General features: G+C 34.7%; 1 protein-coding gene across 2 annotated transcripts in view; it reads left to right on the forward strand.

Annotated features, from left to right (window-relative positions):
• STAM2 (signal transducing adaptor molecule 2) overlaps positions 1–13,609 on the forward strand; it is a 43,089-nt gene that overhangs the window by 14,964 nt on the left and 14,516 nt on the right. For both annotated transcript variants that reach the window (XM_033112594.1, XM_033112595.1), the window contains exons 2-7: positions 3,888–3,972; positions 4,874–4,949; positions 5,063–5,161; positions 6,076–6,222; positions 8,305–8,374; positions 8,940–9,126. In XM_033112594.1, coding sequence (XP_032968485.1) covers positions 3,888–3,972; positions 4,874–4,949; positions 5,063–5,161; positions 6,076–6,222; positions 8,305–8,374; positions 8,940–9,126 — 664 coding nt within the window. The remainder of the gene's footprint in view (positions 1–3,887; positions 3,973–4,873; positions 4,950–5,062; positions 5,162–6,075; positions 6,223–8,304; positions 8,375–8,939; positions 9,127–13,609) is intronic.

The following is a 13,609-nucleotide window of genomic DNA, read 5'->3' on the forward strand; positions in this document are numbered from 1 at the left end:
ATAACACTATTTATTGTGTGCTCACCACTCAAGGTCTGATCTCCTTCCATCACCTTGGATTTGATTCCCTGTACCCTCTCTGTCCTGTCTGGTAACCACCATTCTGTTGTCTGTGTCTATGAATTTGTTTTTTTCTTATGTTTTGTTTGTTCATTTGTTGCTTTTTGTTTTATATCCCATATATGATTAAAATCATACAATTCTTGTCCTTTGCCATCTGACTTTTTTCACTTAGCATAATACTTTTAAGATCCATCCATCTTGTTGCAAATGGCAATATGTCATCTTTTTTATGGCTGAGTAGTATTCCGTCGTGTACATGTACCACATCTTTATCCAAGTGTCTGTTGAAGGACACTTGAGTTGCTTCCGTGTCTTGCTTTGCCTCCCTTCTGAGGCATTTCCTTCCCCATTTACCGTCTCCCCATTGCGACTCCTACAGGTATTATCTTTTCCTGTTCAGTAAGCAAGCAGAGAACTAAAACCTCACACGCCCATTGGTGCTGTTGCCTTTTGTTGTCATATGGTGTTGTTATTGAAGCTTGATCCTGTGCTGCTTCTGAGATGTTTGTCTTCTCAGTGGTGAAGCTCTTGTTGGTCTGGAACTTTGCACAGACTTCACTGAGACTACATTGGGCATCATAAAAGTTCTTGTAGTTCGTATACTCAGAAGCTCTGCTATTGTTTCCCACCATTGTGGCCGGGTGGTAGAGTATGGAGGAGCAAGCAGCATCATTCATTGAACAAACCCTGAGCACCTACAGTGTGCCCAGATCCTTTTCTCTCCACTTGGAGTAATAATCGTGAACAAAATAGAACAAAATTAAACAAAAAATTCCTTCCGTAATGGGGCCTGCATTCATTCTGAGGGCTGTAGGGAGGAAGAGAAGTGGTGGCAGAGATAGATGATAGGCAAGACAAAGCACTTAGCTATGAAACATCTGTAGAAAAGCTTGTGTGTGAAATCCTGACGTCTTCTAAGTATTTTGTATTTGTTCTGTGTAGAGCATCACTGTGAATGATACCAGTGAATGTAACAAAGGAGAGGCTGGGTACTTGATGGCTTTAAAACCACAGTTTGCACATAACTTCTCACCAGCTTGTATAAGCACTTTTTGGCCACCGTATATAATGGTACATCATGCAGCTATTAAACATATTGGTACAAATGTATATTTATGAACATGGAGAGAAGTTTACGATAAGTGGAAATGCAGGTTAGGAAATGATTCATTTAATATGATGTTAGTAGGAAATACTTTATCCCTGAGGTTTCCTTCCTAAGAAGGGAGTTCCATCCATTAGTGTCGCCCTGAGTCTGCACCTTCTTTGTTCACTCCACCACTGGTGGAATGACTTATCTGATGGGTAAATTTGCAAGTAACTGGCCCTGTTGATGCCCTTTGTCCTAGTAGGAGCTAGTCTTTCCACAGCCATTGACTGATTTCTCCTCTGTTTCTTGAGGGAATAAGTTACGCAGTCTCCCCCCTGCAGGGAGAGGTCTGCCTCTATGTAGTGCTAAGGCCTGCCCACCTCTGTCTGGGGTTCTCTGTTAGCAAACCCGTTTGTCCAGTGCACCTGGAGCTTCTGTTAGTAATAACAATGGTATTTCATTCTTTGTTTCTCAACTTACTCATAACTTTGGCAGGAAGAGGATTATCAGTTTTGGGTTCCTGTCTTTGGCCACCTCATATCTATGATCCTGTTTTATTTAGTTGTGCACATATTTTTATTATTTCTCCATATAAATGTGTAGAAGTCTGGAAAGATACGCATCATAGTTTTAAAAGAGGTTGGTAGAATTAGATTTTTTTCTTGTCTGTTACTTTTGAATTCACTGAGTTTATTAGGTATGTTATTAAGAAATAGTTAACCATTTTAAACTTCTAAAAAAATACATCCTGGTCAGACTTTCCATGTAGAAGAATTAATCGTCTTTGTACAAGGGAAGAAGCTGGACCTGAGTAGATAACGTTTCCACCTACATAGCTTGGTACTTGAGTTTAGAACTTACGCAAGGCAAAAATATATTTTCTAAAACCTCCAGCTTCTCTTCATCATGTATGTCAAGATAATTGCTTTCTGTCCATCGTGTTAAGCAATTTACATGGCTTTTAAAAATGAGTTCCACCATGTAACTGAGGTTCACTGGATTCTGTGTTTCTCTTTACTGCTTGCACAGTGTGGCTCTAAACTGTTTATTTTTTGGCTTCTTTTATTATCCATTGCCTTTATAAAAGGAACTACTTTAGATTCCACTATCCTTTCTGCTTATCACTGTGATAAGCTTATATGTATGTAATACCCAGGTTTGACTGTTTGAAATTATAGGATGTAAAGGGGAAAAGACAAAGAAAAAATTTTTAAGTGGTAATTTTCATATCCTTGTCCCCATACTAGCAGGAAAAAAATTGTATCTCTTGATATTGAACTTTTGTAAAAGTTAAGAGTAAAAAATGCTACATAATTCAGTCATTATATTCTAATCATGCTTTTAAAAAATTTACTTTAAAATTTTTATTTTGATCATAAATTATTTCAGACCACGAAAAAATACTGAGAATAAAGTAATTTCTGGATACTTCAGAACTTAAACAAAACTTAATAAATATAATTAAGCCCCGTATACCCCATGTGATCCCCCGTCCACCTCCAATTTGATGTTTATCATTCTCATGCATATGTTAATATTTTTAGTATCTTTGTATGTATATCTAAAGAATATAGTGTATTTTTTAAATGTTTTAAGACGTTTTGTGAAACGTTCTTATATTGCTGGTGAGAATATATTAGTAAAATGGTACAGATGCTTTGGACAACTGCCAGATCCTAAAAAAATTAAATAGAGTTACCGTGAGACTGAGCAATTCTCCTAGAGATAGGAAAACATACATCCACACAAAAATTTGTACACACATGTTCACAGCAGCATTGTATTATTCATATTACTCCCAAAATTAAAAAAAAACACAAAACCCAACAGTTCATCAACTGTTGAATGGATAAATAAAATGAGGTATATCAATACAGTGGAATAATATTCAGCCATAAAAAGAAAGGAAGTACTGATACATGCTTCAACATGGATGACCCTTGAAAACATTATACTAAATAAAAGAAGCTAGTCACAAAAGACCATATGTTGCATGATTCTATTTATATGAAAAGTCCAGAATAGGAACCTATAGAGACAGAAAGTAGATCAGTGGTTGTCTAGAACTAAGAGTATTGGGTGAGAATGGGCTATGACTGCAAGTGGATTTCTTTTAGGGTTATAAAAATGTTCTAAAATTAGATAGCAGTGATAGTTGCACAAGTCTATAATTATACTAAAAATATTAAATTGTACACTTTAAATGAGTGAATTGTATTGGGATGTGAATTATATTTCAATAAAGCTGTTTAAAAAGTTCATGTGAATGTTATATATTCTGTTAACTTTTTTTTAACTCAGCATAAGCAAAAACAAATCATTAGATTTTGAGATTTACACATTTTTGTACATTTAGTTCTGCATAACTTATTTACACACTCCATTGTATGAGTTTCTATATTAATATATTTTCTTTTGCTCTTAGAAACAATGATTCAGTGAACAGTTTAATCCGTGTTTCCTTACATGATGACACATTTTTAATAAAAGGCTTTCTTCCAAATTAAAATTTGAGAGGATTATTGATAATTTGTAATTTATTTAGTATTCCTTAACTATATTTAGAAGGCATTTTATTGGTGTACCTTCAAGCATTTAATTCATTTAATTATACAGTTTAAAATTGAAATTAGTAAAAGTATTCTGCCTTCTGAAGTTTTTTCATAGTTCTTTCTTGGTATTTTAGTGTTACATAAGACATGTCATAATTTTTGTGTATGTTAATGTCTTATAGAAAAAGCCACAAATGAGTACAACACTACGGAAGATTGGAGCCTTATTATGGACATATGTGACAAAGTTGGAAGCACTCCTAATGGGTAAGATGCCTGGTCATGCCCAGTGAATTCTAGGAGCTTAATTAGTCTGTGTCACTTTTCTTGATGTAACTTTGATTGGAAAAGGGGATTTTACTCTTTACTTTTGGGGGGATAAAAATAAAGAGATCTTGGTGGTAGGATTTAAAAATTAACTTTATCCTGAAAGAGCAAATGGAAGAGAATTCAACTAAAAACCTGAGATATATTACAATACATAAAGCCTGGATGCAGTAGAGAGACACATGTTAACAATGAGTAGATTAGTTGTTTAGGGAATTCCCTCGTGACTTAGACACAAGGGAAGCCTTTTAATAATGAAGTAGGTAAATATAATAACATAATAGGTAATATGCTGAAAAAGCCTTTCAGTAATGAATAGGTAAATATAATAACGTAATGAAAAAAGTGAATATAAAAAAGGGTGCTTTGGGGGGAGAGTGCAACAATTAAGCTGACTGCTTATACTTTAGACGTTTAGAAAAGACTGATGAAAGCATTTGTTTTGGCATTACAGCTTTTCATGGTGTTTTCATGTATGTTTGTACTTAAACCTTTTAAGACTATGTTGCCTTTTTTTTTTTCTTCAAGATAAGAATTTGCTGTTTGAAAGCTAAGTCTGTCTTAAACAATTGAAAAGGTAGAATTCTCTTGTGTTGACCATTCTTTGAAATGATTTGGCTCTTGGTTTTGGAATATATAACCTTTGCAGCAAGGTTTTTTTTTTTTTCCCTACAAGTCTATGAGCAAAAGATTGTGTAACATTATTTTGTAGATTTATTCCTTTAACAAAGTGAATTTGCAGTTATTAAATTTAAAGTTATTTGGTAGTAAAATATCTTATATTTTTAACATTTGATTTGAAGTTATGAATAAATACTTAACCTCCTTCATTTTTTCTTAGAGCAAAAGATTGCCTAAAAGCCATAATGAAACGGGTAAATCATAAGGTTCCTCATGTTGCTCTGCAAGCATTGACTGTAAGTAAAAGTCGTGTTATTATTTGACCCATTTTAAATGTATATTTATTTTAGTAAGTTAAGTAAGATAATATCTCAACATTTGCATATTGATTTTTATTTTAATTTAATAGCTTCTTGGGGCTTGTGTGGCAAACTGTGGAAAGATATTTCATTTAGAAGTATGTTCCCGTGATTTTGCAACAGAAGTACGTGCTGTGATAAAAAATAAGGTAAATTTTAAAAAGAAGAAATTTAAGTCATTAAAGAATACATATACTCTCTGTCATTTTAACTATATATAGCCTTAATAAAGCTGTATTATAAATGAAATCATTTTTAGATAAATTTGAAGTGAAATAAACTACCTGTTCTGAAATTTGATGTTATCATTTGTAGCACCAAAAATTATTTTCCTCCCTAAAGCACATGTGCTGGTGATAATAGCTAATCTTTATTGAGGGTGAGGTAGCAGTCACTGCTTTAAGCATTTTACATATGCTATCTTGCTTAATGCTTTTAATAACACTTAGAAGTCAGATTCTCTTGTCATTATTTTATAAATGCAGAAATTGAGGCTTAGAAGTTAAGTGACTTGTCCAAGGTCACGCATTTAGTAAGTGGCATAGCTGAGGTTCAGATCCAGGTTTCTGTGACTGCAGAGTCCAAACTAGCCACCATTCTGTACTGATTCCCATTAGACTTGGCGAGTAAAGGGGGCCTTTATTCTAGAGGGGTGAGGTACACTATAGGGTTGTTGGTATTGCTTTCTTTGAGATGGAATCTGAAGCGCCATTCTCATGCTATTAGTGGCAAAAATCCTAGAATTTTCAGTTAGTTGACTATGAAAAGCTTAATTTAATACTGAGAACATTAAGAAAACATAGAATAACCTTGAATATAAAAGACTTGTCATTATTAGACGACTTAGAAATTGGTGTTCAAAAAGGGTAATTTTGCAAGAAACAATTGTATTTTAAAATATAAATAGGCATTTATCAGTTACTCATCTAGGCTAGGTAGGGATTGGTGGACTTTTGTTCATGTTCATATGATTAAAGAAAATTTTGGTGATAATTCTTTTTGTTAAATAATTCAAATACTTACTTTAACCACAGTTTTTTTTTCTTTGCCTTTTCTTTAAAAGGCTCATCCTAAAGTATGTGAAAAACTGAAATCTTTAATGGTGGAGTGGTCAGAAGAATTTCAGAAGGATCCTCAGTTTAGTCTGATATCTGCAACTATTAAGTCTATGAAAGAAGAAGGAGTTGCTTTTCCTCCAGCAGGTTCTCAGGTAAGAGATTCATTTAAACCCATGGTTGATCCCATACTATTCTGAAGGTATGTATCTTATCTAAAAGTTGGGCAACATCTGTTTTAATCGTCACCCACCTTCACTCTCCAAGTGCCTATCTAGCATAGTGCCTTATATTTAGTAGATGTTCTAATTGTTGAGTGAATTTCTTCTACATATCAGAACTTTGAGAAGTGACTCAGCCGTAAATAATCTGTTTAATGCTATTCTGGAGTCATGCAGAGGCATAGATGTATGAGAGGGCCTTCTGTTCAAAAAATTTATAATACATTTGAAGGGTAGATGTATGAGGTATGATCAAAAAATACGGTGAATGTTTAAATTTTAAAAAATTTATTACAGTAAAAGACATATTGCCATTAATTCCCCTCAAAATACTCCCCCTCGCTTCAAACATACTTATTCCATCGTTCTTGACACTTTCTAAAACAGTCCTGGAAGTCCTCTTTCGTGAATGTCTTTAGTTGCACTGTCATGGCCACCTCGATGTCCTGAATCATTTTGAATTTGGGGAAGAGCCAGAAGTTGCTTGGTGCCAGATCCAGTGAATAAGGTGCATGAGGATACACCCTAATATTTTTATTTGAGAGAAATCCCATACCAGAAGCGATGTGTGACACGGAGTGTTGTCATGATGGAGGATAATTTACGGCACACTTTAAAACACACCTTCTCTCAACCGTAGCTCACACCCGACTGACTGCACTGAACAAGTTGAAACTTGTCACACACTGTTACTAAGGTTCCACTCACCGCTTCCCATATTGAAGATTCCTGCCTTTCCGTTGGGTGGCACACAGCAGCAGCAATCACTGTATTTTTTGATCACACCTTGTATACATGTGAAAAATAACTAAATTATGTGACAAATATGGATGAGGGCTACAAAGACTCGATGCCAGGAGAGAGAAGTAACTATAGACTGGGATGGTGAAGAAGGTGAAGCAGTAGAATTTTTAAACTGGAATGTATTTCAATAGGTAACGAGGAGTAAAGAGGTCAGATTGAGGGAGGAATGGCATGAACAAATTTGTGGAACTGAGAAAGCTCAAGACCTGTTTGTTGAAGAGTGAATAGGTCTGGAATGAATGGTTTACATATAAGATGAGTGGAACTGTAAGACTAGACATTTACTTGGGGTGATAAGGGATGGCTTTAGTAGGACAGGTGGAGGGAGGGATAATGAGTCATGTAGTGACTTAGGTCTGTGGGACAAAACACATTATATCTTGGGTTCTCAGTGCCTCTTGCCGTTCACTTAATATTAGAATATGGGCTAGGGAAAGAGACTAAGAAGAGTACTATGTGTATTTTTTAATTTTAGATTGTAGACTAAAGAAACAAAATCTTTATAACTGACCAAACCTAAGGATTCAAGGTAGAATTTTGGGACAAAAAGTCTTACAAGTAATAAAAAGCAAGTACTTTCCCTGCCTTGTCCTTTCTGCATGTCATTCTCAAAAATCTGTGTGAAAGAGCTGCTGGATGGTTCAGAATCCTGCACACCTCTGTCTTCCATGCCTTTAAGTTACGCATGACCTTCCGTAGCCCTCTACTGTGCCCAGAGAGCCACCTCCGTTCAAACCCAGTGGTAAAAGAGGCATCGCGTGACTTCCTAGACCTGCACGTGTTGTTTTTGTCCTCCCTCCTCCTCTTCAGTAGTTACTGTGGCTTCTTGCTGCCCCTTCTCTTGTAGCTCCTCACCTACCTGTAGCAATCTAGCACCTCTCACTGAGGAAGAGACCTTGGCTAGGTGAGATCAGGAAGTGCAGTCAGGAAAGATTCGTGTTTAAGTACTTTCTGTATGCCAAGCTCTGTGTCCGATAATTACATCTATGCAAAATGGAAGCCATTCTGTGCCCTTCATGTGTTTATAATATTTTCTTGAAAATTCTGATGTTTTATTTTAGTATTTGAAAACACCTACTTAAAACAATCATAAAGAACTTTTAAATGAAAATCAGTTATATCAGTTTTATTTTAAATTAGCATGTGTGATTGATTAGAGCTTGTGTTTTCTGTAAAAGGGTAGCTCTGTTCATTTCACTTGTACATTTACAGACTGTCTCAGTGGCTGCCAAGAATGGTTTGTCATCAAACAAAAACAAAGAAGATGAAGACATAGCTAAAGGTAAATGATCAAATGAGTAATTTAGTATTGCTTAAAACCTCCTTGCCAGAACAATTTATTAGAATAAAAAACATAATAAAACTGAGTATCCTTTTAGTATTAAAATTTAAAAACTTGTAGGGTCTAAAAGTAAGGAAAACAATTGACATGATATAAATTAATTTAATTCATTCTCCTTGTCAGTAATATGTATTTCATGACCTACCTTTGGAGAGATTACATTTCACCTTTTCTTTAATGCCAGAGTTATGAGTCAAGCACAGAAATATGTTCATGGCTGTCCTATATGGAAAGCTACCCATATTATAATGTCACAATCTGTTTGCTATAAAAATAATAGCTGCTGGATATGACAGTCTGTTATAATGAATGAGCAGAAACTTTATTTTTAAAAAAGTCATGATTCTCTGTCCCTCATGAAAGTTAGCTGCTTAGTATTTAATTGGACAAATAAAATATTCATTTGATTTATTCTTATTAAATATTATGTTATCTAATATTTCCTTTTGAACTTTAAAAAAAATCAGAATTCTATCTTATTTTGCATTTTAATTTTTCAAACTAGCTATTGAATTATCGTTGCAAGAGCAGAAGCAGCAGCACACAGAAACAAAATCCTTATATCCATCTGCAGAAATTCAATTAAATAATAAAGTTGCAAGGAAAGTGAGAGCTTTGTATGACTTTGAAGCCGTTGAGGACAATGAACTCACCTTTAAACATGGTGAAATTATTGTTGTTTTGGATGACAGGTATGTTTTAAATCATTATTTCTGGAATATTTTGAAGTTAAATATAATACCCTTACTTTAGAATCCTGGATATTTAGCTCTTTGACTTTGGTGTATTTAAATCATCATAGAACCTTTTCATATCTTAATTATTTTTTTCTAAAATAAAAGTTAGACTAGGTTATGTGAGTTTCTTATCCTTTTGTTAAAATTGGTTTTACTTTGTATGTTGGATAAAAGGTGTACTAAATGATACTGTTGATTATCATGATTGGGAAACAAATATTCAGTCATCTGAAAGCATTTACATTGAGAGTCATGTATACCAAATTACTGGGAAATAAACTTTAAAAAGAAATATAGCTATATTACCTTTGATCAAAGCAACCAAAAGCTATGCCCGGCTCCTTCCCAATTCTTAATCTGCTGCTCTACTCTCCCTCATAACTTCTCTATCATTTAAAGTTGTAATAAAGAATAGATCTGTCTACATTGGGCCTAACTCTAGTCTTTACTGTGCTTTTAAAAGAAGTGGATGGAATTTAACAAGAGTGAGACTTAATAGCTTGTCGCTATGAACAGATATTGCAAATGTATTTGGTATACGTTATAAATAGCTTAGTAAGGATTCCTTTAGTGTATTTTTAAATGGGTAAATACACAAAAATGGTTTACTTTGCTGTGGTAACTATTTATTGAGAAAATGTTCTGTAATAGGCCCTGTTTTAATAAAAACGAATGAGGACACAGTTCTGTCTTCATAAAACCTAGAATAAAAGAAGGGGGTTACAGTTACTCTCCAGGTAATTGATGGAATGCAGACTGTGAGTGCTGTAGAAGAGGTAGTGTTGGGGTCCAGAAGAGAGCAGACTCACATACAGTGCAAGCTTCTGGGAGAAAGGATTATCCAGGGTCCATTTCAGATGAAGTTTGATTGATTTTTGACAGGACAGGAAAAATTTCGCAATAACAGAACACAAAAAAAAGGTCTCTTAGGCAGTCAGGATAACACTATGTTCACAAAAGCTTTTTGCTTTTTTTAAAAAATAGTCATTTGGGATGGAGCACATGACTCCTGGAGAAGAGGAAATAGATACGAAGGTAAAGAGCTGGTGTGGGCTCTGAACGCTGACCGTCTGAAATGTCACACTTCTGAGTGTAGTTTTAGTTAGGATGTTTACCAAAAAGCTTAGGTTTACACTTCTGATACTCTTATACAACTAGAAAATTAAAGACATTTATAAAATAAATAGAAACAAAACTAAAGAGTAGTTTTTGCTTTGAAATTCAAATTTTGAGCATTACTTTTATGTAATAAGAAACTTTTCTCAAATAAATTGCTGTTCACAAGGTGAATAGAGTACTGGTCAGTGGTACTTCCTCAGTACATGGGTCCTTTATCCCTTACCTCCAGCACGTGCCTAATGCCCTGTGCTGTGATAACTCAGTTCTCTGAGTTTTTCTTTTGTAACTTGGTGAATCCTTCATGCCTACTGTAGCCCTTGATGTCGTTTGTGTGGGTGTGGTATTCCATACCCGTTATAGTCTACAAGCTTGCAGTGAGTCAAGGGCTGTGTTACTGTGCTGCCCGTGTTGTTTTCACTGATGTCTAATTAAAGCACAAATTCATTATAAATAACAGACTCAAACAAAACTATTTTCATTTGAGACTTGGCACTGCAGAAGAGAACGTTTTTCTTTGTAACTGCTGAGAGAATTCAACATGAATATGATGGAATATGTAGGTTGATTGCTGTCATTTTAAAGATAGGATATCCCAATCTTAAAATTGCCACAGACATGGTCATCAGTGTATTTAGTTAAATGTTGTCATTCTGGGTAATTGGTTATCACTGGCACGATTTTAAACAAAAATGGAAACTTGGGTACTAGAGTTAAGGGAAAATCTTAGGTTAAACGGAAGTCCTCTAGATGGTCCAGAATATATTCATTGTATTCATATTTGCTGTGGAAATGAAAGCACAAAATGAAAAATTTCACACATAGATCTTGAAGTCCCGTGAAAATACATCATTCTTGGACTTCAAATCAAGAGACGCTGAGCTGATTAAAAAAGACACGTGTTTCTTATTAACAGTATACCAAAAAAGCTTTACACTTTCTCCATTTTTAGCTTTATCTCACCACTCCTTGTTTGTTCTGTATGTACCATTTCAAATCACCAAGTAGAATTCTTACAGTTCCAGAAATGCCATGTTGTGACTAGACTTCCGTGGCATTGTACACTTGGTTCTCTCTGCTTAGAAAGGTCTGTCAGAAGAAGCAAATGCATTTAGAAAAGAAAAGAGACTTTACTTGCAAGGAAAGTTTGCAAGGGAGTCCAGGCTTTGGAAGGATTGGCTCCCCAAATTAAAAAAATAAAGCAGGTATTTTAAGGAGAAGACCCCCCCACACACACACACACACACTCACAACCAAGGTTTCCAGGTTTCCTATTTGTATGTTTGTGGTAGGAATAGTACTTTTCTCGCGTGATTATCATATCCATAAAGGACATCGCTTATCTTTAGCCTTTGCCGTTGTAAAAGTCAGCAGATAACGTCGTTTTAGTTAAGAAGTCAGAGAGACATTTACTTTGAGACCTAAAATGAGACAAGATAACTGTTTTTTGTTTATCTCAGTATGCAAAGTGTTTTGGTTTTTTGTACTTTTATTTTCTTGCTTCTCCATACTGGCAGCAAGGCATTTTTATTTCTACAGCCTTAATTCCCTTTTTCTCCTGGTGAGTGCGTACTTAACCTTAAAACCCACGTCAAATTTGATTTCCTCTGACAAGCCTCTAAACCCTTCTCTGCCTTTAGTTCCCAGTAGAGTCAGGAGTTCCATCTTGGTGCTGCTATGGTTCCCTGAACATAAGTGATAGCATTTCTCATATTGTATTGTAATTACTTCTTTACCTCTGTCTCTTCTGCTGGATGAGCTGATTCTGAACATAGTCAGCACTTCTGGGGTGGGAGGAAAGTGGGAAGGAGAAAACAGACCCCCAGAGGTAAAGCAAGGTAACGTGTTCTTAGGTGGTAGGGGAGGGCTGAGAAATACTACACTGGATTTTAAATTTCTGGAGGGCAGAAACTCTTTGTTAATTATCTTTGTAACTTCAGTGCTTTGTGGATGTCACTATCCCTCCTTGGTGGGCTTTCATAAATGTTAACTGAATAATCAGTTTGTGGAAGGTAGAGTTTACATCTCTTACACTTAAATCATGTTTCATTCAGCTGAGTCTTACTCTCTTTCTTAACATAAAAAACTGTAAATATAAATGCTGCAATAAAATTTTCCTTAATTACCAAATGGTTTATATAAAACTATATTGTCAAATTAATTTAGGAATTTAAAATTGAACAATATTTTGTGCCATTAACGCTCCATAGAATCAGCTGGTTGCCAGTGGCGAGAACATAAAGCTGGATTAGGGCTGGGGAGGATTCGTCGTGCTTTGACATGAATGGCGTTTGGTGGTTCTGCCTGCTGTTACATTTCAAGGAGTTTGCAGTAGTGGTTGAGTGGGAAATTACCCTACATTCCTAGGACCACTAAGGAAGGCTACACATAAAATTGTGGATAGTTTCAAGTACATTCCATGCGTCTGTTTCAAAGGTTTGGGTTCTCTAGTTTTACGTAAAAATTCCTCTAAGTTCAGCTCTCCTTTTAAATGGAAAGTTCAACTTAAGAAAGTATGTATGTGAGATAGAGTTTCTTGTCCTCTACAGACATCAGCAGATATGATACTTTTGGGACTGTCAATATATCAGTTACGTTCTGGTTTTAAGAATTTGGGTGATATACAGCTCTTTTTGTATCTTTGTGGTACTTTTTAATTTAGAATCATAGAAGTTAATTTATCCTTAAGTTTCATCTTAAGACTGCTTGCTCAATAAGTCAAATTATTGGAAAGGAATAAACTAACCATTATTGCCAGATTCTATGATTGTCCATATAGAAAGTCGAAAAGAATCAATGGACAAATTATTAAAACTGGTAAGAATTCATTAAGTTTGGTGGATACAAGTTCACCATACAAAGTCAGTGGTCTGCTTTACTCTATAATCACAACTATTTAGCAAGTGTAATAGAAAAAAATTCCATTCTCAATAATAACAAAAGTTATGAATGATCTAGGAATAGGGAAACCTAGCAAAGATGTGTTAAGTCCTTTATGGAGAAAATTATATAAAAGTGGTTTATATAAAAGATATAAAGGAATATAAATATATATGATACATTTATTTATATTTGTGTAAATATAGAGATACCATGTTCATGGTGAAAGAACCTCAGTATAAAGATTTAATTTTTCCCATATGAATGCATAAATTCAGTGCATTTCTAATTAAAATCCCAACAAGACGTTTTTCCAGAGAACTTGAAAATTTTTAATATTAATATAGAAATGTGAAGGTACATAATAACATAGAGGGTCCTTTCCCTGGCAAGTATCAAGGTATATTAATAAGCTGTAGTAAATATATATACTATTGCAACA

Source organism: Rhinolophus ferrumequinum, chromosome 8 (genome assembly GCF_004115265.2).
Source record: "Rhinolophus ferrumequinum isolate MPI-CBG mRhiFer1 chromosome 8, mRhiFer1_v1.p, whole genome shotgun sequence".
NCBI lineage: Eukaryota > Metazoa > Chordata > Mammalia > Chiroptera > Rhinolophidae > Rhinolophus > Rhinolophus ferrumequinum.